A 21240-nucleotide genomic window follows, 5' to 3' on the forward strand; every position below is an offset into this window, starting at 1 on the left:
AAAACTCCCACCAGATCATGGGCTGAAAGTTGACTGGACTGAAACTCTGGAATGGGTGTCCAGTTGAAAGTGAATAACCTCATCATTTCCCAAAGTCTTTAGCCCCTTTCACACTGATACTTCATCCTGGTAATTAACGTGCCAGCATGAATCGGCACGCAGACATCAAATCACCCCGGGGATGGCCCACCGAGGTAGGGAGTATCATCGCCAATTCGTTTTGAATCGGCTTACTGATTAGCCCAGTGTGAAAGGGACAAGGAGTATCCTGGGACCAATTAGTGACGTATTGATGACGTACTTGTGTTTATACAGAAACTTGAAGGAAGCAAAAGATTAGAAAGTTATAAACTTTGTATTCAATTAACTAAATCCTGATCAGTGTATTCTGATCTTGTGTTTAAACAAAATTAATCATGATTAATTAAAATATAATTAAGCTTTATGTATAGCACAGTATGAACCCTTCAACCCATGTTGTTGTGCCGACCTATATAAACCTACTCCATATCAGAAAATCTTACTGGGAATAAAACACACACGAATAAGAGCATGAGAAAATACATGCACAATTTAATAAAATATACATGCACAATTTATAAAGGACTGTGGGAAAGTGGTAGTCGCAAAAAAAAACATACGCGCGTTATTTATAGCGAGTGTGGGAAAGTCGCAGTGGGGATGAAATACACGCACTCACAAAGAAGTGGGCACATACAACAATAAAAGATCGATAGATGTCTGAGAGAGACAGAGGGATGGGAAGGAACTAATTGCCTATTCATTTAAAACACCCATATCCCAGTATGCCTTGGCATAATGAAAAGCCAGTATGCACTGAGCACACTTGGAGGGGTTTTTCTGCCTTACAGAATTCAGGGAGGGCAGGTCTGCCATCGCTTGATGTGTCTCTCAGGAAGTCACCGGTGGAGGATAGGCATCCCTCTGCTCTGGGATGCCAGGTATGAGGGTGAAAGGGCGCAGAGAACCGGTTAACATTGGTCGAGTGGCAAAAATGGCTTCTTGAACCAGTTTGTTGAATGGCCAATTTACTGGTTAGCCATTATGAAAAGGGTTTTTCTTACTACCTACTTCCCAAAGTTTGAACTCTAAGTCCATACTATACTTTGAACTTGCTGAGACTCATCCAATTCCAACAGCACTCAAGAAATTTTACACAAGACAGAGATGGACTTCATTGGCACCCCTTAGCATTTGTTCACTCAGCCACCAGAGTACTAAATACATCACCTAAAAATAATACTGCAGCAAGTCTTTGGTATCATTTCCCAAACACAAAAACCCTGTTATCTCCTGTGTGGGGATGCCTTCTGGACAAAAGTATATTGTCTTTCCTTTATTAGGTTAAAACAGTGGAACACTAATAGCACACAGACAACACCTTCACTACCAGACGGCAGTTCAAAGGATTCACCACCACCTTTCAAGGCCAATCAAGTGACAGAAAAAAGAAATGAGGCCTTTCCAAATAAAACAAACATCTCATGCAAAATGAATGAAAAAACTTTTCAAAACTTTTAGTTAATCAGATCACAAAGCCATCTCGAGTCCAGAACGGAGCAAGATTTTACCCTAATTTTAACATGATTAGGAAAATGTAAAGTAAAATAGAACAGTACAGAACTGGACTCAGATCATTCTTTGTTAGATCAATCATCTGTCACTGTCTAAGTCACTAAGCAAATAATAGTAATTTTATGATTTCATCTCCCACACTTGGAAGAATTTAAGAACCACACTATTAGGGTTCAAATAATTACATTCTGTCACTATTAAATCAATAATACATTCAATTCATTTTTGACAACTCCAGATGCATGAATCCATTTCACGAATCAATGATCTGACATCATGACTCTGCTCAATCTGCTGCCTCATTATCATGCATTTCAATCACGTGTAAAAACTAAAATCAGTAAAATTTTATAAAAGGAATGACACAATGTTCCTCATGAAATTGTAAAATGACTTATTATTGATTGGATTTCCAATTACTTACTAGTAATTCCAATTGATCATTGGTACCTGAACGCAGTTATGCCACAATTCATCTGTCTGGTCCTGCTTCATCATAACTAACCTGGTCACAACTTCTTCTCGCTGCTACCCAGGGGTAGAAGGTACAGAAGCCTGAAGACCACCAGCTCTAGGTTCAAGAAGAGTTTCTTCTACACAAATATCAGGGTCTTGAACCCATGTCACGCCAATCAGAGATTTCTCCAGCACCATAATAAGGAATGTCTGCACTATTAGAGATCCAGGAGGATCAGAGCCAGCACCACCAGGCTGAGGAACAACTTCTTCCCACGGGCAGTGAGAATGCGGAACGACCAAAGGAGCTGAGACTTTTATAACTTTTGTAAAGTTGAAATACTTGTCCTGCTCTTGTTTGTCTATTGCTATCTATTGTTTGTCTGTACTCGAGTTTATTCCTGGTTGTGTGTCTGCGAGTTTTGCTGCAATGATGGGAGAATGCTGTTTCATCACATTGTATTTGTGCAATCAGATGACAAGAAACTTAACTATTGTTTTATCACTTTATTCGCACCAGGTTAACTGAGTATTTATGAACTCTTTTTAAATTCAATTGCATACTTCTACGGTTGATTTTCATTGCTTTTGTCATTAATTTTTCTTTCAAAGTGCCTATTCAGCTACAGCAAGGATTCTGGCATATCTGTACATTGCACAATATATATATGACAACAGCTCATTATCAGCTGCTGCAACAACAATTGATATTTTCCAGAAGAAGATTGTTCATGTGGTTTGTACTTCACTGTCCTGCGCAAAACAAGAATTTATGTCCTCAGAAACAAAATTGGCAAAGCAGATTGTAAAGGTAACGAATAGTATTTTAGAGATTGCCAAACCTATTCCACATAATCTTTTCTTTACCTTAACAGTCACTGTTCCCTCATTGTTCCATCTTTCCTCTCCCTCCGCCTCTTCAAGGAACAAGCTCATACACTAATACAGTTACATTCCATCCAACACCAATCATCTCAGACAGCAGATTCAGAAATGGGTCAAACTTTGCAAACAGGCAGAGCTATATGGACAGGGAAGACCGTTGTCTAAATTCTAAAAGGAATTTAAGCAAGGCAGATAAAATTTAACTCAAACAAATGTGAAGTAATACATTTTGGGAAGTTAAACGAGGACAGAATGTTTACAGTGAATGGCGCATTGTTGACTAAGACCTTGGGGTCCCTCAAAACAGCAATTGTAGTAGACAGGGTATTGAAGGAAGCGCATGGTATGCTTGCTTTCATCAGTCAAAGCATTGAAAACAAGATTTGGGATGTCATGTTATGGCTGCACAAAACACTAATTAGGGGAGTGTAGTTTGGTTGCCACATGACAGGAAATGTGCAATTAAGCAAGAGAAGGTGCAAAAAAGAGATTCAAAAGCATAACGAAGGGTGGATAAGCTGAGTGTTTTTCCTGGAGCAAAGAGGACGGAGACATAATAGTATGATAGAGGCAAACAGAATATGAGGGGTTCAGGAGAGGAATGATGGCCAAAGTCAGTGCCCATGTAGGATGCTTAAATCTAAAGGGCATAGGTTTAAGGTGAAATAAAGTTTTAAAGGGGATATGTGGGGTAAACATTTAAAAAAAATATACACACATAGCATAGTTGTTATCTGAAATGAGCTGCCAGAGAAGTCAGGATGGACAGAAACAATAACATTTAAGATGCATCTGCATAGGTACTTTAATGAGCAAGGCACAGAAGGGTATGAAATTAATGTAGGGAAAGGAGATTGGGCACGATAGAATATGAAATACAGATTATCTACACATTCTACTTACTGCTCTGACCTGAACAAGTTAAATGAGCAAAGTGGAAATTAACTGAGAGCCTGGTAGGCTTCATACAAAGGCACAACCTGTGAGCAAGGACAAGTGGAGACAAATAGTATGCTTCTTTTCCATTTCTCACCTCATCCAAACCCCAAAAGTGGCTTCCAAGAAAATTGCTTTCAATATGTAGTTTTGTCCATCACACAAGGCAGAGCCTTCATTCACAGCATTAAAAACTAATACTTTTTTTTTAAAAACATGCAAAGCTTCAGGTATTTTTTACAATTCACTCCCCACGTCATTTGTTTCAAAAATTTGAACATCAAGAACAGAAAGCATGTAGCTCGAGGAAGGTCACAATTTCTTTTATCAAGTCTAGGTGCCACAAGATTGGTTCATAATGAGTCAGCCCAGCCGGAGGAGTGGCAAGATGACTCAAGGAATCTCATCACCACAATGTTAGATATGCAGCAATTAGGCCAATCACAACTGAAAACATTAATATGACTGAAAATTACATCATCCAGATTAGCCAAAAACATGCCATTTGAAATGACAGGCTTAGCAACCAACATTGCATATGTGCACGTACATGAAAAATTTAGCCGCTAAGATCACGACTGACATCCCCCTCCCCCCACCCCCACCCCCCCCCCCAAAAAAAAGCCCAAACTTGACAAGTTGGGTTTTGTCCACAAAAGGGTTACGGTTCACAAAAATCAAGATAAATCAAGCCAATTTCAATCATCAGAAAATTTAACAGAGGTATTTGGTAACTATGATATTAAATGTTACTTACTAATCAATGTCCCTCAACTCCACCAGGAAGTTTCAGCTTCTGCACCTTATTGCATAAACAAAGGATTCAAACTCCAGAAAGGAGTGAAGTCGACTGCCCCAGACATCAAAGCAATCTTTCACTAACTGTGGAAATTCACTGTAGTTTTATCACTTGAGTTATTCAATATAGATAGATTCAGCTCTCTGGAGTTCACAATAGTGAGAAGCAGTTTATTTAAAAAATATAACAGAGTATTTTGCAAGGAAGATGTCATCATTTTTTTCCTCATTGGAACAGAATCTCAGGTTAAGGGACAACTTAGTCCAAATGTTTTCAGGGGGAATTACTTGTTGGGGTGTTATGAAGTGTTGGAATCTACCACAGAAGCCTGAAACTATCAGTTAATCAACAATATTTAGGGCTAATGAAGAGATCCAAGATCACAATATCCACATTACTACCACATTTCAATAGGAACAACATACTTGGGAAATTCAAATATTGGTTTATCAGATCACACAGAAAGAAGGGCTTCTGATTTTTTTGGACATCTCTACAAAGAAACACTGCAAAATGTTTTCAGAGGGTTTTGCATGTTGCAATTCTCCCTTTCAGGGATAATGATTATTTTTTTCAAAGGCAGGAATAAAAAGATTCTTGATATGCCAGGCAGCAAAAAGTTGGCATAGAGTTGAGATCACCATCACATCAGCCACAATCTTATTAAATGGCAAGGGAGGCTCAAGGAGCCAAATGGATAACTATTGCTCAAACTTATCCATTGAAATTGGATCCAGTTCCAGGAAACCAAGACCTATAAAAGCAAGATGAGATGAGGGGCCCTGGTCCTGAAAAGGTCAACTTATTTTCTCCTGTTGCTTGGAATGAAGAGCGCTCCTGTGATTTTTCAGATACCCTACAATTGCAGTTTTTTTGCTTCAACTTGCACCTTACGTGGCCAGAACCAATATCTATTGTGGGAGTTTAAACAAAACTGGAAGAATAGAAACCTGACAAGTTTCAGAAGGGAGAGAAGCAAACCTGGATGGTGAAGGTTGTGGTCCAGCACACCAATTGTATTGGAGAACCAACAAATGCTGAAACAAAGGAAATTTCTGTCCATGTTTAACTTGTGTATTCAGAAATCCGACAAGTCTTAAAAAAAAAAGGCGATGAACCAATGGCATAGCAAAGACATGTTGAAGTACTATCTGATCGACTCTAAAAAAAAGTTTAAGAGTGTGCAGAAAAGGAAAAGCTGGCTTGTTCTGGTGAAATATATCATCAACCTAAAACAAAGCAGGAGTAGGCCATTCAACCCTGAAAGCTTTCCTTTCTCCCACTAAACCCATATCTTAATTTCACCTGTACTTTGCGCTTGGATGTCATGAGCAGTTACTTTCCTGAATAATCTGCCACTCAGGACTTGTCAAATGCTTGATAAAAATCTTTATCAAACTGTTTTTAAAAATTCGATCATTTCTCAATTGTCTTTGTTCTGCTTTATTCAGTCTATCACAATTGTTTTCCTGGTTCTTGGCTCACCACTGTAATTGTTTGAATTTTTGTACCTTCTCCTATGAAGGAGCTCTGTGGTCTAGATACAGGTCATATGATGCCCTTTCTTTTGCCTTCGACATCATCAGGATTTGAATTTGGAAGTTTATTTTTTTCCTTGGGTCTATAATGTATCTGAACTCTCATTGTACTTATCAAACGTCTCCCAGTGCTCAGTCATTGATTTGAATGGTCGTTTCTAATGTGATTTACTAAATTATATCCCAGTGTGGTAAAATTGGCCAAGTTTCAGTGAGCAAATTTTATTTCCCTATATTTGTCCTTTTCTGTAGATAACAATCATTTTATTCCCTTAATGATCAATAAATGGTGAATGAAATCAAAGAAACCTGCAGATGTTCAAACTCAAACACTTGAAACACTCAAAAGGTCATGTTGCACCTGTATGAAGAAATGCAAAGATAATCTTTCAATTCAGAGGCACCAGGTTCAGATCTGTCAAGTTTTCCAAAATTTCGGCATGTCACGTGATGATGTGGGGCTAGACTTGAATGCTCTACTTTCTCCGAAAAAGTTTTAAAAAGAGTGAGGAAGCCTGAACTGACTGAAAGAAAATAGAAGAGGAAGCAATCGGAAGGCCTACAGAACAATATACAATGCCACCTAAGAAAAATAAACTGACTGTTACTTTTCAAGAACTTGAACAAGAAAAAGAAGCTGATCGAGAAGCCAACCTCGAAGAGGGATCCTGGAGCTCTCCGGAAGGCAGGTGACATTGCTGTCCAAGGTCTCCCCCGACAATGGCCGACTGCCACGGCTGAAATGACACTGCGCATGCGCAGAGCACAAAAAAGCTGAGGCTATTTTTTTAAAAAGCTCAAGAAGCCTCCAGCTCCAGTAATGAAGAAGAAGAAGAAATGTATGTTGAGCACAGTAGAAAATAAAGGAGTTTTGTATATCTACAACTGAAATAAAGGATACGGATTCTTTCCAGCAAACTTAGTTAGTTAACAATGGAAGTTAAAAGATGTAATGAGGGTATCATTGAAAATAAGGGTTCTACAAAGAAGGTGGAGAGAATGTTGTCACAAATGGAACAAAAATTTGAAGAAATTAAAGGTAATGAATTTGAAATTCAACATGTTAAAGAGCAAATAAAAAAGTTCAAGCTGAGGTGGCTGTAACTAAAGATCAATTAACTAAAAAAATTGATATGTTAGAAAATTTTAGTAGAAGAAATAATATAAAAATTGTTGGACTTAAGGAAGGTGATGAAGGACAAGATATGAAAAGATTTCTATAATATTGGATTCCGCAAACTTTGGCAGTAACTGAATTTCAAGGAAAATTTGAGATTGATAGAGCTCATCGAGCATTATGATCTAAATCACAGCCAGATAAGAAGCACGTTTGATTCTGGTCAAGTTTCTTTGTTATGAAGTGAGGGAGAAGATCTTGGAGCTGGCAGCAAGCAAGCAAAGGAGAGGCAATTGCCACTGATTTATAATGATAAGGTTTTCTTTTACCCTGATACAAGTTTTGCTTTGTTGAAAAAAATAATTTAATGCGGTTAAAAATGTACTATGGAAAAAAGGTTACATGTTTGTTTTAAGGTATCCAGCAGTAAAAATAGATTTTTATGGAACCAAATAAAGGAAAAGTGTTTGCAAATTTGTTGCCTGAGAAAATGAGACGAGGACTAGGAGATATTTGAAGAGAGGGAGGAAGTGGAAAGATTGTAGTTGGGGATGATAATGAAATGATACAAGTTTTAGGAGGAGAGAGAATATTAGAGAGGACAGTTTTTATCCGATAGATCTGTGTAATAAAATGAATTTATTATTGCAAGTTTGAGTAGATTTGAGGCACAAGATCTATTATATTAATTTTGAGGGAGTTAGGTGAGAGTAAGAGCCTGACCTCCGCAGAATTTAGTGGGCAGGTGTGGTTTTTGATCATAATTCCTATACATCAGGGGTGTAAGGATGCACTGTTAATAATGTACTCCTTTTAGGGGGTAGGGTTTGTTTTTTTCTTTATTTCCTTTATTTTCCTCTTTAATACACCTGAATTTAATAATTGTATTATGAAATATTTACTTAGTATTTTGGATGTTAGAGGAGAGGAGGTTTGAAAAGATGGAAAGATTTACCAATAACATTAATAGGACGAGTGAATTGTATTAAAATGAACATTTCTCCAAGAATACAATAATTGTTTCAATCGTTGCCCATTCAAGTACCAGAATTTTTCTTTCAAAACTTGAAAATAATACATGAATTTCTTTGGATAGGTAAGATGTCAACAATTGGTTTATAAAAAATAATGTGGAAATTTGATCAGGGTGGACTAAGACTACCAAATTTTAAGAATTACTTTAAAGCAGCTTAATTGAGGTTTTAGTCCTCCTGTTATTAACAGGTTGAAAAACCAGCTTGGATTCAAATAGAAATGAATAAAATTGGTGAAACTATTCTGAAGTTAATTTTGCATAAATGGAATAATGAGTCATTTAAAGGAACTAAAGATTTTTGCATATTGAAACACATTAAAAATATGGAATAGAATTCATATTGAGAGGAATTAAAAATTATAAATTACCAAAAATGTTGTTAAAACAAAATCACCTTCTTCCTTTCACTTTGAATAATTCTCTATTTGATCATTGGTATAGTAGAGGTATAGAGAGAATAAAAAAATTTTTTAGAATTTTTTTTCTTAAACTTTTGATCAATTAAAAGATAAATATAATATACATAATACAATTTTTGCATATTATCAATTTAAAATGTATTTGAAAAAGAGACTGGGAGCAGATTTGAGACTCCCTAAACAAAGTCAATTCGAAGATATAACAGATACAGTTAAGAATTTTATTACTAATATGTATATAAAATTACAAGAAACTGCAAAGAAAAAAGATTTATATAAATCAAAAATGTGATGGGAGAAAGATTTAAAAAAACAAATTCAGGAGGAGATTTGGTCAAAATTATATTATGAGCTCACACCAAGACACAAGAGAAACTTGTCCGTGAACTACTCTTTGCAGACGATGCCGCTTTAGTTGCCCATTCAGAGCCAGCTCTTCAGCGCTTGACGTCCTGCTTTGCGGAAACTGCCAAAATGTTTGGCCTGGAAGTCAGCCTGAAGAAAACTGAGGTCCTCCATCAGCCAGATCCCCACCATGACTACCAGCCCCCCCACATCTCCATCGGGCACACAAAACTCAAAACGGTCAACCAGTTTACCTATCTCGGCTGCACCATTTCATCAGATGCAAGGATCGACAATGAGATAGACAACAGACTCGCCAAGGCAAATAGCGCCTTTGGAAGACTACACAAAAGAGTCTGGAAAAACAACCAACTGAAAAACCTCACAAAGATAAGCGTATACAGAGCCGTTGTCATAACCACACTCCTGTTCGGCTCCGAATCATGGGTCCTCTACCGGCACCACCTACGGCTCCTAGAACGCTTCCACCAGCGTTGTCTCCACTCCATCCTCAACATCCATTGGAGCGCTTACACCCCTAACGTCGAAGTACTCGAGATGGCAGAGGTCGACAGCATCGAGTCCACGCTGCTGAAGATCCAGCTGCACTGGATGGGTCACGTCTCCAGAATGGAGGACCATCGCCTTCCCAAGATCGTGTTATATGGCGAGCTCTCCACTGGCCACCGTGACAGAGGTGCACCAAAGAAAAGGTACAAGGACTGCCTAAAGAAATCTCTTGGTGCCTGCCACATTGACCACCGCCAGTGGGCTGATAACGCCTCAAACCGTGCATCTTGGCGCCTCACAGTTTGGCGGGCAGCAACCTCCTTTGAAGAAGACCGCAGAGCCCACCTCACTGACAAAAGGCAAAGGAGGAAAAACCCAACACCCAACCCCAACCAACCAATTTTCCCTTGCAACCGCTGCAATCGTGTCTGCCTGTCCCGCATCGGACTTGTCAGCCACAAACGAGCCTGCAGCTGACATGGACTTTTTACCCCCTCCATAAATCTTCGTCCGCGAAGCCAAGCCAAAGAAATGCTAGATATCAAATAGTTCAATATAATTTTTTTCATCAATTGTATTATACTCCACACAAGTTAAATGGACAATCCTAATTATTCAAATAAGTGTTTTCTATGTGTGAAAGAAATAGGGACTTAGGGACCCTATATCCCTCAATTCCCTTTATAGGAGGTGATGGTGAAGACTTCTTAATGTTAGCTAATCTGTCCATGGGGCAGTATGATGAGCAAACTGCTATTAAAGTGCCAACAACCTGGGTTTCAATCCGGTGATGCTTGTACCTTCTCCCCATGTCTGTATGGGTTTCCATTCACCTTCCAAAAATGTACAAGGTTTGTAATACTGTTTGGGCGACACATGCTCATAGACCAGAAGGGCTTGCTACCGTATTTCAAGTTTAAATTTAAAAATTTACATTTAAGGAGAGCCAAACAGAAGGACAAGAATGAAAACAGATGAAGGGGTGGAGAAGGAAGATCCATGCTGGAACTGGAGGTCGTACATATGCAGAAATCTAAAATGTAATATTTTTCAAATCATCAAGAGACTGAAATTTAAAATAAAATTATCTGACCAAAGTCAAGGGAAAAGGTCCTCATGCAGAGAGTTCTATGCCTCAGAGTGGTTAAAAAATCCTCATCAGTTTTAAAAACATTTGTGTAACAACCTGAAGAGCAGTAACGCACATGGCAACGAACCATGAGATGGGAGGTGTAAAGAACTCCATTTTAAAATAGCCTGCACATAGGGTGTTGATGGCCTATTTGTACTGTGAAGATTCACCATTCTATTATCTCAAGAGAAGTCTGCCACAGAACAAGTACAAATGATAGACAAATGCTGAAAAGACCAAAGGTACTCATTTCAATCTTTATTAGTCTCCATTCCCTAATTACTAATTCTGTGCCTCTCCCTTTAATTGTATGAAACTGAATCAGACTCCTAATCTTAGCGTCAGATTTTAAAACAAGGTACATCAAGTGAACTATTCCTGCACAGCACCATATTTTCCACTGAAACAAAATGCAATTTCCCTAAACTTAGAAAGTCTTTCTTATTAAATCCTGTTCAGTAAAACAATTCATGTAGTGTGTGCTTGATTTATTGATTGATTTTGAAGCTGGTGATTCACCCACTTTGGAAAATCTCAGAAGTGTGGGGGTGGATTAACAGGGAGAAACAAATCAGGGACAAATCAAGTCTATTGTCCTCAGTGCAAAAAAAAGACACACAACCAGATACAACACCCATACAGACATATGCAGAACAAGTATTTCACCCAAACAATTAAATAAATATTGTTTGATGAATATGATAGTCTTGGATGGTCAGCATGAGCAGATCCTCTAGTTGTTCAGCATTCTTACTGCCTGTGGGAAGAAGCTGTTCCTCAGCCTGGTGGTGCTGGCTCTGATCCTCCAGTATCTCTTCCCTGAGGGGAGCAGCTGAAAAGGTGCTGTGTGCAGGGTGGAAGGGGTCCTCAATGATTATGCGCGCCCTCTTCAGACAATGCAAAACAGATATTGAATCAGTCCAAAATTCTTAAAATACGCAAACACATGATGAATATATTGAGCAGGTGGAGAAACAACAATGAAAATAACCTCAAAATGAACACTTCACTCACGTGCTAGTCCAGGCTGAAAGCACCACGTTATTACGTTTCCAGGACTTTGGATGCAAGGCAAGTTCCAAAGGACTGCAACAAATGGTCCCTTGTTCAAATGAGAGCAAGGGATTCCCAATTACAGATTGGTCAGCTTAGTATTTATGCTGAGCAATCATTTAATATAAAACAAAGAAAAATTGAATTGTCCTAATGGTACAGATTTGTTAAGGGCAAGTTGAGTTTAACCAATGTGATAGAATTTTTGAGAAAGTAACAAAGAGAGTTAATTAAAGACATGTAATCAAAGTAGTGTACATGAAGTTCCAGCAGGTTTTTGATAGGTTCAGGCTCAAAGTTAAAGAGCATGGCATGAAGAAAGATTCACAGCATGGATACAAAGACACCCAAACAACATGGTGATTGGCTACTTCTCAAGCTGAAAAAGTCAATGATGATGTTCTCAAGAACCAATACAAAGATTTATTGATCTCGGCTGACGCTCTGGTAAAACATCAAATCAGAAACTGGCTGAATAGCCTCCATCTGTGCCATAACCAATGATTCAATAACTTTAAGCAAATAACTGGTGATTAAAAATATATAAAATTAAATCTTGAAGAATGGTTAAAGTGTGGAAGAATGACATTAAATATGCACCATATCGATGCAAGCATGATCCAACCCATCCCATTCACCTGTTCTGAACACAAAGTTATTTCAGAATCAGAATTTATTGTCATGAACAAGTCACAAAACTTTTTGTTTTGCGGCAGCGTCACAGTGCAAACATTCATCTAAACTACCGTACAACAATTAATTAAAATAGTGTACCAAAGGCAGTGTGTTTGATTCATTGATTATCCAGGAATCTGATGGCAGCGGGGAAGGGGCCGTCCTTGTGCTGCTGAGTGCTTGTCTTTAAGCTCCTGTACCTTTTCCCCGATGGTAGCAGAGTAAAGAGGGCATGGCCTGGGTCCTTGAGGATGGAAGCTACTTTAAGACTCCGCCTCTTGCCGATGTCCTCGATGGAGTGAAGTCTGGTGCCAGTGATGTCGCAAGCCGAATGTTGGCACGTCCATACCAGACAGTGATGCAACCAGCCAGAATGTTCTCCATAGTACATCTGTCAAAGTTTGAGTCTCCTCAAAGGTCTCAAAAGGTATAGCCACTGGCGAGCCTTTTTCATGATTACATTGATATGGAGGCTCCAGGACAGATCCTTGGAGATGGTGACACCCAGGAATTTGAAGTTCTTGACCCTCTCCACTACTGAGCCCTTGACGAGGACTGGATCGTGTTCTCCTGACTTCCGCCTGAAGTCCATAACCAACTGCTTGGTTTTGCTAACGTTGAGCACAAGGCTGTTTGCGTGACACCACTCAATGGGCTGATCTATATCCCTCCTATCTGCTTCCTCATTGCTGTCTGTGATTCTGCCGACAACTGTGGAGACATCAGAAAATTTGTAGATAACACTGGAATTGTGCCTGGCCACTCAGTCATGGGTATATAGTGAGTCAAGCAATGGGTTAAACATGCATCCTTGAGGTGTGCTGAAAGTCAGCAAGGAGACATTGTTTCTAATTCATAATAACTGTGGTCTTTCAATGAGCAAGTCAAGGGTCTGGTTGCAGAGGAGGAGAGGTGCAGAGGCCCAAGGTGTGGAGCTTCTTGACCAGCAGTGAAGGAATAATGGTTTTGAAGGGAGAGTTGTAGTTATAAAGAGGAGCTGTATGTATGATAGGCTGTTTTCAAGGTGATCCAGAGCTGAGTGGAGAGCATCTGCTGTGTAGAGATTGTGACAAAGGGTGAATTACAGTGGGTCCAGTCCTTAGCTAAGGTACGTGTTAATTCTGGCTATGACCAACCTCTCAAAGCATTTAATCACAACAGATACTAGTTCTACTGGGCATCTGTAGTTCAGGGAGCTCACACTGCTCTTCATGGGCATTGGGATGATTGATACCCTTCTGAAGCAGGAGGGAACCTCTGATTGCAGCAATGAGCGGTTGACAATATCTGTGAACACTCCACTAGTTGGTTGGAACAGATTTTCAGCACCCTCCCAGGCATGCCGTTAGTGCCTGACACCTTGTGAGGTTCACACTTTTGAATGATGTTCTGACATTAGCCTCAGAGGCAGAAAGCCTTTGCAGAGATTCTTGTAGGCACTGTTGGGTTCTCCTTCTCAAAGAGAGCATAGAAGACCTCGCTTTATAGGCTGCAATGGCCTGCACTCCCTGCCATAGCTGGCGTGTATCTGTCTCTAGCTTCCTCCAGAATTGCCACTTTATTTCAGAGATAGCCTTCTACAGGTTGTATCTGGACCTATTGTAAAGATCTGGATCCATAGCCTTAAAGGCCCTTCATCTTACTCTCAGCAAGTTGAGAATCCTCAAATTCATTCAATTCATCAGCCCCCTTTTCTGCATTACAAATAATTGACCTCCCTCGTCAGTCACTGCAAAATATTTTTGTTTCATCTCACTTCTGATTTTCTGCCAATCATTTGCACCCAACTTCTTGATCCCTCTGCCATTGAAAACAGGTTCTATCTATCCAATTTGTTTGAACCCTTCACAATTTTAAAGACTTACATTACCTCTTTCATGAGTGTTTCTCAAACCTATCCAAATTACTCAAACCTAGAATCATTTCGCTAAATCACTTATTTACTTTACCCAAGTCTTAAAATCTTGCCTATCTGTTCTATTCAAAATTGAACAGGGCTCGGTTGTGTGTGAATCCATGTTTTATAAAGATTCATTATGCCTTCCTGCTTATTAAATTACTCTTTAAGCTTGCTCTGCCATTTGAGCAATTAACCACTTCATTGTGCTCCTTCTAATATTTTGTTTGTACAGTGTTTTTTTCATTTTGGCATTAATTTCCATCCATCAGTTAATTACCCATTCTACTCCTTCAACATCCTCCTCACAGCTTGGCATCATCTGAAGATTTGGAAATTATGTCCTGCACACCAAAATCATTAATAAATATAAAGAAAATGATAGTATCAACCCCAAGGAAAACTGCACTACTCTCTTCACTCTCCTAATCTTTGACTGCTGCAGATTACAGTATTTTGTTTCGTGGTCTTCAATCTTGATAGAGCCATCGTGTGCACATTACCAAACAGGTTTTGCAAATTTGTATAGTCCAAAATAACATCTCTCCATCATGAACACTTCGTTATTTCATCATAAACTTAGTTTGACATGAGCTGCCTTCAACAAATCAATCCTGGGTCTTAATCCAGAATTGCCTCAGTGACTGGTGATAGGGTTTAACGATTATAGTTTAACTGGCCTGTTGCATTTGGTTTATCCCCACATCTCATTTTTAAAATGGGTGCAACATTTTTCAATGGCTTGAAACTCTAGCCAATTGTTTTGTCCCCACCCCAAAACCAAGATGAAGATGATGTGGGACACAGCAATATAAAACTAGCATGTATTACTTATGCAAATTAAAAACAAGGCTCAGTCTTAAACAGCCGTACATTTTTCCATTATATTATTGATATCAATCTCCTTTCACAGGAAATAATAGCACCATACTCATGTGCAACTTTGGCCTCCATTCATTTTAAAAGTGTTACATACCTTGAATGAATAATATCAGCACAAGGGGAAAATAACTATAGCATTGGTGAATTGCAAGAGAGCAATAAAATAGAAAGGATTAAACAAATGTCATGAACCACAGACTGAAACATTTTTTCAACTGCATAAACAAGATTTTAAACTGTTACACACCAAAGTTCAGTGAACTATTTTTTTTTAAATATTAATTTGATTCTTTGAATGACAAATATTTTCTGATGATTGCCTTTATTTAGGAATTTTTATTTTTATTTGATAATTAATCTCATTGTCCATCCTTTGCATAAAATAATCATACATCATCCCCGACTGCAGAGTTTGGACTAACTACATCATCAGCCAATATCTTTCTACCAATTTGCTCATGAGTTTTCGACGCAATTATTGGAAACCATGGCTTGATCTACAACTCTGCTAGCAGCAGTCAATAGCCAATTACCTCACCCACACAACTGCTCAGCTAGAATTAAGCAACAGACATTTCCAGTTCAAACTCAGAATAAAAATGTTTCAAAATTCACAAAATTGCATACAGCTTGCAGCAGCTCTCAACCCCCAAACAAGATACTGATTATTTAACCTGACCATACATTAAAAAACCCCAGTCAGTAACTTAATAACAACTTGAAATGTAAACCATTCAACAAAGTGGATCTTAAAAATAGGAGCGGATCAATAAATGGTCAGTGACGTACACCATGTTGTCCACCCACTGCCCAATCCAAGACAACACATTACAATCCATCTTTTGTTAGTTCAAACCATTTTGTTAAAAAAGCAACATTTCCTTCTTCATCTGAAAATTGGTCAATGGGTGATTTGCACCCAACCCTCCCCACGAAACATACATCCCCAACCCAAATAAATGACTTGCAATTTGACAGTAACCTCATGCTAGGCGAAAGCTCAAAGGATTTTTTTAAAAATCAGCAAATGCTAGAAATTTGAATTAAAAATACAGTGCTGTCCACACTCAGAAAAAGCATGCAGCATATGTGGAAAAGGAAACAGTTACATTCCAGATCCTGTTCCATCCTAGTCCTGAAACATGAACAGTTTCTCTTTCCACAAAGATGGCCTGGCCTGCAAAACATTGCCAGAAATTTTTATTTTATGTAAAGGTTAAAATGTCAAGTAAACTTTAAATTGAAGGCACATTTGAGAATCAAAGAATATTGTGAGGTAACATTTGCAACCAACAAGGACAGTGAAACCAACACAGTACACTTAAAAAGTAACTGCAAATACTAAGAATCTAAATCAAAATGCCCAAAACACTCAGGCTGCAAGAGAAACAGATTCAACGTTTCAAGTGGGAGACCATTTCTTTCGTTCAGAAGAAGAATCAACAGCAGTTTTTACTGTACCTTCAAATCTTGAATTTTGTTGCGGGATGATGGAGGAAGGGAGAGCAGTGGGCAGCCAGCTTCAGGAGCCACATCACCCTGCTGTCGAAAAGCAGCATCAGCACCTGCCTTCACCCCATCCTCCTCGTCCAGGGGCAACTCATCCGACTTGCACCGCTTCATCTGCAACAAGGAGGAGGGAGAGCAGCGGGAAGATGAGCAGTGGGGGAGGGAGAAAAAAAAACAAAGCTGGAGAAACTCAGCAGGTCAAGCAGTGTCCTTAATATAGCAAAGGTTAAATAAAAAATACAACTGACTTTTTGGGCTTGGGCCCTTCATCAAGGTGGAGGTAACAGAGCTGAGAGAGGAAGTCAGGGATGGAGGTGGGTGGAGAGGAGAGCCGGGGAGAGAGGGGGTATGGGGGGGGAGGGGGGAGGACCGAGGAAGGGTGGGAAGAGTGATGGGGGGAGGAGAGTGACAAGGGGGAGGAGGGGGAGGGAGAGAGAGTGACAAGGGGGAGGAGGGGGAGGGAGAGAGAGTGACAAGGGGGAGTGGAGGGGGAGGGAGAGAGAGTGACGGGGGAGTGGAGGGGGAGGGAGAGAGAGTGACGGGGGAGTGGAGGGGGAGGGAGAGAGAGTGACGGGGGGAGGAGGGGGAGGGAGAGAGAGTGACAAGGGGGAGGAGGGGGAGGGAGAGAGAGTGACAAGGGGGAGGAGGGGGAGGGAGAGAGAGTGACGGGGGAGTGGAGGGGGAGGGAGAGAGAGTGACGGGGGGAGGAGGGGGAGGGAGAGAGAGTGACGGGGGGAGGAGGGGGAGGGAGAGAGAGTGACGGGGGGAGGAGGGGGAGGGAGAGAGAGTGACGGGGGGAGGAGGGGGGAGGGAGAGAGAGTGACGGGGGGAGGAGGGGGAGGGAGAGAGAGTGACGGGGGGAGGAGGGGGAGGGAGAGAGAGTGACGGGGGGGAGAGAGAGAGTGACGGGGGAGAGAGAGAGAGTGACGGGGGAGAGAGAGAGAGTGACGGGGGAGAGAGAGAGAGTGACGGGGGAGAGAGAGAGTGTGACGGGGGAGAGAGAGAGTGTGACGGGGGAGAGAGAGAGTGTGACGGGGGAGAGAGAGAGTGTGACGGGGGAGAGAGAGAGAGTGACGGGGGAGAGAGAGAGAGTGACGGGGGAGAGAGAGAGAGTGACGGGGGAGAGAGAGAGAGTGACGGGGGAGAGAGAGAGAGTGACGGGGGAGAGAGAGAGAGTGACGGGGGAGAGAGAGAGAGTGACGGGGGAGAGAGAGAGAGTGACGGGGGAGAGAGAGAGAGTGACGGGGGAGAGAGAGAGAGTGACGGGGGAGAGAGAGAGTGACGGGGGAGAGAGAGAGAGTGACGGGGGAGAGAGAGAGAGTGACGGGGGAGAGAGAGAGAGTGACGGGGGAGAGAGAGAGAGTGACGGGGGAGAGAGAGAGAGTGACGGGGGAGAGAGAGAGAGTGACGGGGGAGAGAGAGAGAGTGACGGGGGAGAGAGAGAGAGTGACGGGGGAGAGAGAGAGAGTGACGGGGGAGAGAGAGAGAGTGACGGGGAGAGAGAGAGAGTGACGGGGGAGAGAGAGAGAGTGACGGGGGAGAGAGAGTGACGGGGGAGAGAGAGTGACGGGGGAGAGAGAGAGAGTGACGGGGGAGAGAGAGAGAGTGACGGGGGAGAGAGAGAGAGTGACGGGGGAGAGAGAGAGAGTGACGGGGGAGAGAGAGAGAGTGACGGGGGAGAGAGAGAGAGTGACGGGGGAGAGAGAGAGAGTGACGGGGGAGAGAGAGAGAGTGACGGGGGAGAGAGAGAGTGACGGGGGAGAGAGAGAGTGACGGGGGAGAGAGAGAGTGACGGGGGAGAGAGAGAGTGACGGGGGAGAGAGAGAGTGACGGGGGAGAGAGAGAGTGACGGGGAGAGAGAGAGTGACGGGGGAGAGAGAGAGTGACGGGGGAGAGAGAGAGTGACGGGGGAGAGAGAGAGTGACGGGGGAGAGAGAGAGTGACGGGGGAGAGAGAGAGAGTGACGGGGAGGAGGAGGGGGGAGAGAGTGATGGAGAGGAGGGAGGGAGAGAGAGGGGAGGAGGAGGGGGGAGAGAGAGAGTGACAGTTGGAGGAGGGGGGAGAGAGAGTGACGGGGAGGTGGAGGGGGTGGGAGGGGGAGGGGAGAGGGAAGGGGAGGGGGGGAGAGGGAGGGGGAGGGGGGAGAGGGAGGGGGAGGGGGGGAGAGGGAGGGGGAGGGGGGGAGAGGGAGGGGGAGGGGGGGAGAGGGAGGGGGATGGGGGGGAGAGGGAGGGGGATGGGGGGGGAAGAGGGAGGGGGATGGGGGGAAGAGGGAGGGGGATGGGGGGGAGAGGGAGGGGGATGGGGGGGAGAGGGAGGGGGATGGGGGGGAGAGGAGGGGGATGGGGGGGAGAGGGAGGGGGATGGGGGGGAGAGGGAGGGGGATGGGGGGAAGAGGGAGGGGATGGGGGGAAGAGGGAGGGGGATGGGGGGGAAGAGGGAGGGGGATGGGGGGGAAGAGGGAGGGGGATGGGGGGAAGAGGGAGGGGGATGGGGGGGAAGAGGGAGGGGGATGGGGGGGAAGAGGGAGGGGGGATGGGGGGGAAGAGGGAGGGGGATGGGGGGGAAGAGGGAGGGGGATGGGGGGGGAAGAGGGAGGGGATGGGGGGGAAGAGGGAGGGGGATGGGGGGGAAGAGGGAGGGGGATGGGGGGAAGAGGGAGGGGGATGGGGGGAAGAGGGAGGGGGATGGGGGGGAAGAGGGAGGGGATGGGGGGGAAGAGGGAGGGGGAGGGGGGGAAGAGGAGGGGGATGGAGGGGAAGAGGGAGGGGGATGGAGGGGAAGAGGGAGGGGGATGGGGGGGAAGAGGGAGGGGGATGGGGGGGAAGAGGGAGGGGGATGGGGGGAGAGGAGGGGGATGGGGGGAGAGGGAGGGGATGGGGGGAGAGGGAGGGGGATGGGGGGAGAGGGAGGGGGATGGGGGGAGAGGGAGGGGGATGGGGGAGAGGGAGGGGATGGGGGGAGAGGGAGGGGGATGGGGGGAGAGGGAGGGGGATGGGGGGAGAGGGAGGGGGATGGGGGGAGAGGGAGGGGGATGGGGGGAGAGGGAGGGGGATGGGGGGAGAGGGAGGGGGATGGGGGGAGAGGGAGGGGGATGGGGGAGAGGGAGGGGGATGGGGGGAGAGGGAGGGGGATGGGGGAGAGGGAGGGGGATGGGGGAGAGGGAGGGGGATGGGGGAGAGGGAGGGGATGGGGGGGAGAGGGAGGGGGATGGGGGGGAGAGGGAGGGGATGGGGGGAGAGGGAGGGGATGGGGGGGAGAGGGAGGGGATGGGGGGGAGAGGGAGGGGGATGGGGGGAAGAGGGAGGGGGATGGGGGGGAAGAGGGAGGGGGATGGGGGAGAGGGGGGGGAAGAGGGAGGGGGATGGGGGAAGAGGGAAGGGGGATGGGGGGGAGAGGGAAGGGGGATGGGGGGGAGAGGGAAGGGGGATGGGGGGGGAGAGGGAGGGGGAGGGGAGAGTGACGCGCCGGTGCAGCAGTCCCTCCCCAGAATCCGTTGACGTTCTCAGGAAACATCATAAAGAGGTAGTAGCATGAAAGCGACAGGTTGCGTGTCTCTCATGGCGACAGCCCCGCTCTATTCCCCCACTTCTACCACCCCCCAACCCCTCCCTCCCCCATCCCTCCCAGATCATCACAACAGTTGACGGAATGTAATTACAAAGCCTGCAGATCCCCGGCGCCGGCGACAAAGCCCCGCAACGGTCTTCCTGCCACCGCCATCACGGCCGCCCCGACGAGCCGCTGCCTCTCTTAGGTGGGGGGGGGGGGGGGTGGGAGGGCGCACAGGCTCCGCCCACCTCCTTCGCGCACCTCCAACCAACCTACCCACCAGCACCGGACGTGACGTCCAAGGACGATTGAGCGCGGCGCCGACCAATAGGCAGCGGGAGCCGGAGGAGGGCGAGGCGGGACCTGTGGGGCCACATTCAAGTTCGGTTGCCACCCGATGTGGTTTGTGTGACCGGAAGGGTAGCAGGCTTCTTCCAATGGTCCAGCTCCTTTGTATGGTGCAGTTCAGTGCAGTTGCTGGTGCATCTTGAAAGAGGGAAAGGTTCCATCAGAACAATATTAGATATATTTGAAAAAAATCTTTTAATTCATTCCAGAAGACATAAACTATTTCATTAATTTTCTGCAAAAGTCATTTTTTTGGACATCACTCAAGAGATATATTCACTTTAATTTCTTATCAAGGGCAACTAAATTGACTGATTTAAAAAAATAACAAAATATGCACACTCAAAAGTCAATGATTCTTGAGGATGAAACATTGACTCTTTCCCTTCGTGGATGCTGCCTGACCTGCTGAATCCTTCTCCCATCCTCTTTGTTCTCATTCAATGTTAAAATTGCTTCACTGTCCTGTGCATCCCGCAGTCAAAAGAAGATTGTTCCATTGCTCCGACGTGCACACTGAACGCTGCATGTGGTGTTCTTGAAGAAAAAGAAGGA

At 43.8% G+C, this 21240-nt stretch overlaps 1 protein-coding gene across 5 annotated transcripts in view; it reads right to left on the reverse strand.

Moving 5' to 3' along the window:
• Positions 1-20544, reverse strand: part of tmcc2 (transmembrane and coiled-coil domain family 2) — a 127867-nt gene extending 107323 nt beyond the window's left edge. For all 5 annotated transcript variants that reach the window (XR_011358504.1, XM_069941992.1, XM_069941994.1 and 2 more), the window contains exons 1-2: positions 20447-20544; positions 16738-16899 (exon numbers count right to left, since the gene is read on the reverse strand). Coding sequence is in view for 4 of the 5 variants with exons in the window: in XM_069941992.1 (XP_069798093.1) it covers positions 16738-16899 (162 nt within the window). In the remaining variant the exon portion in view is untranslated. The remainder of the gene's footprint in view (positions 1-16737; positions 16900-20446) is intronic.
• Between the last annotated feature and the right edge of the window lie 696 nt (positions 20545-21240).

The sequence above is a fragment of the Narcine bancroftii genome, chromosome 5 (assembly GCF_036971445.1).
Source record: "Narcine bancroftii isolate sNarBan1 chromosome 5, sNarBan1.hap1, whole genome shotgun sequence".
Classification (NCBI taxonomy): domain Eukaryota; kingdom Metazoa; phylum Chordata; class Chondrichthyes; order Torpediniformes; family Narcinidae; genus Narcine; species Narcine bancroftii.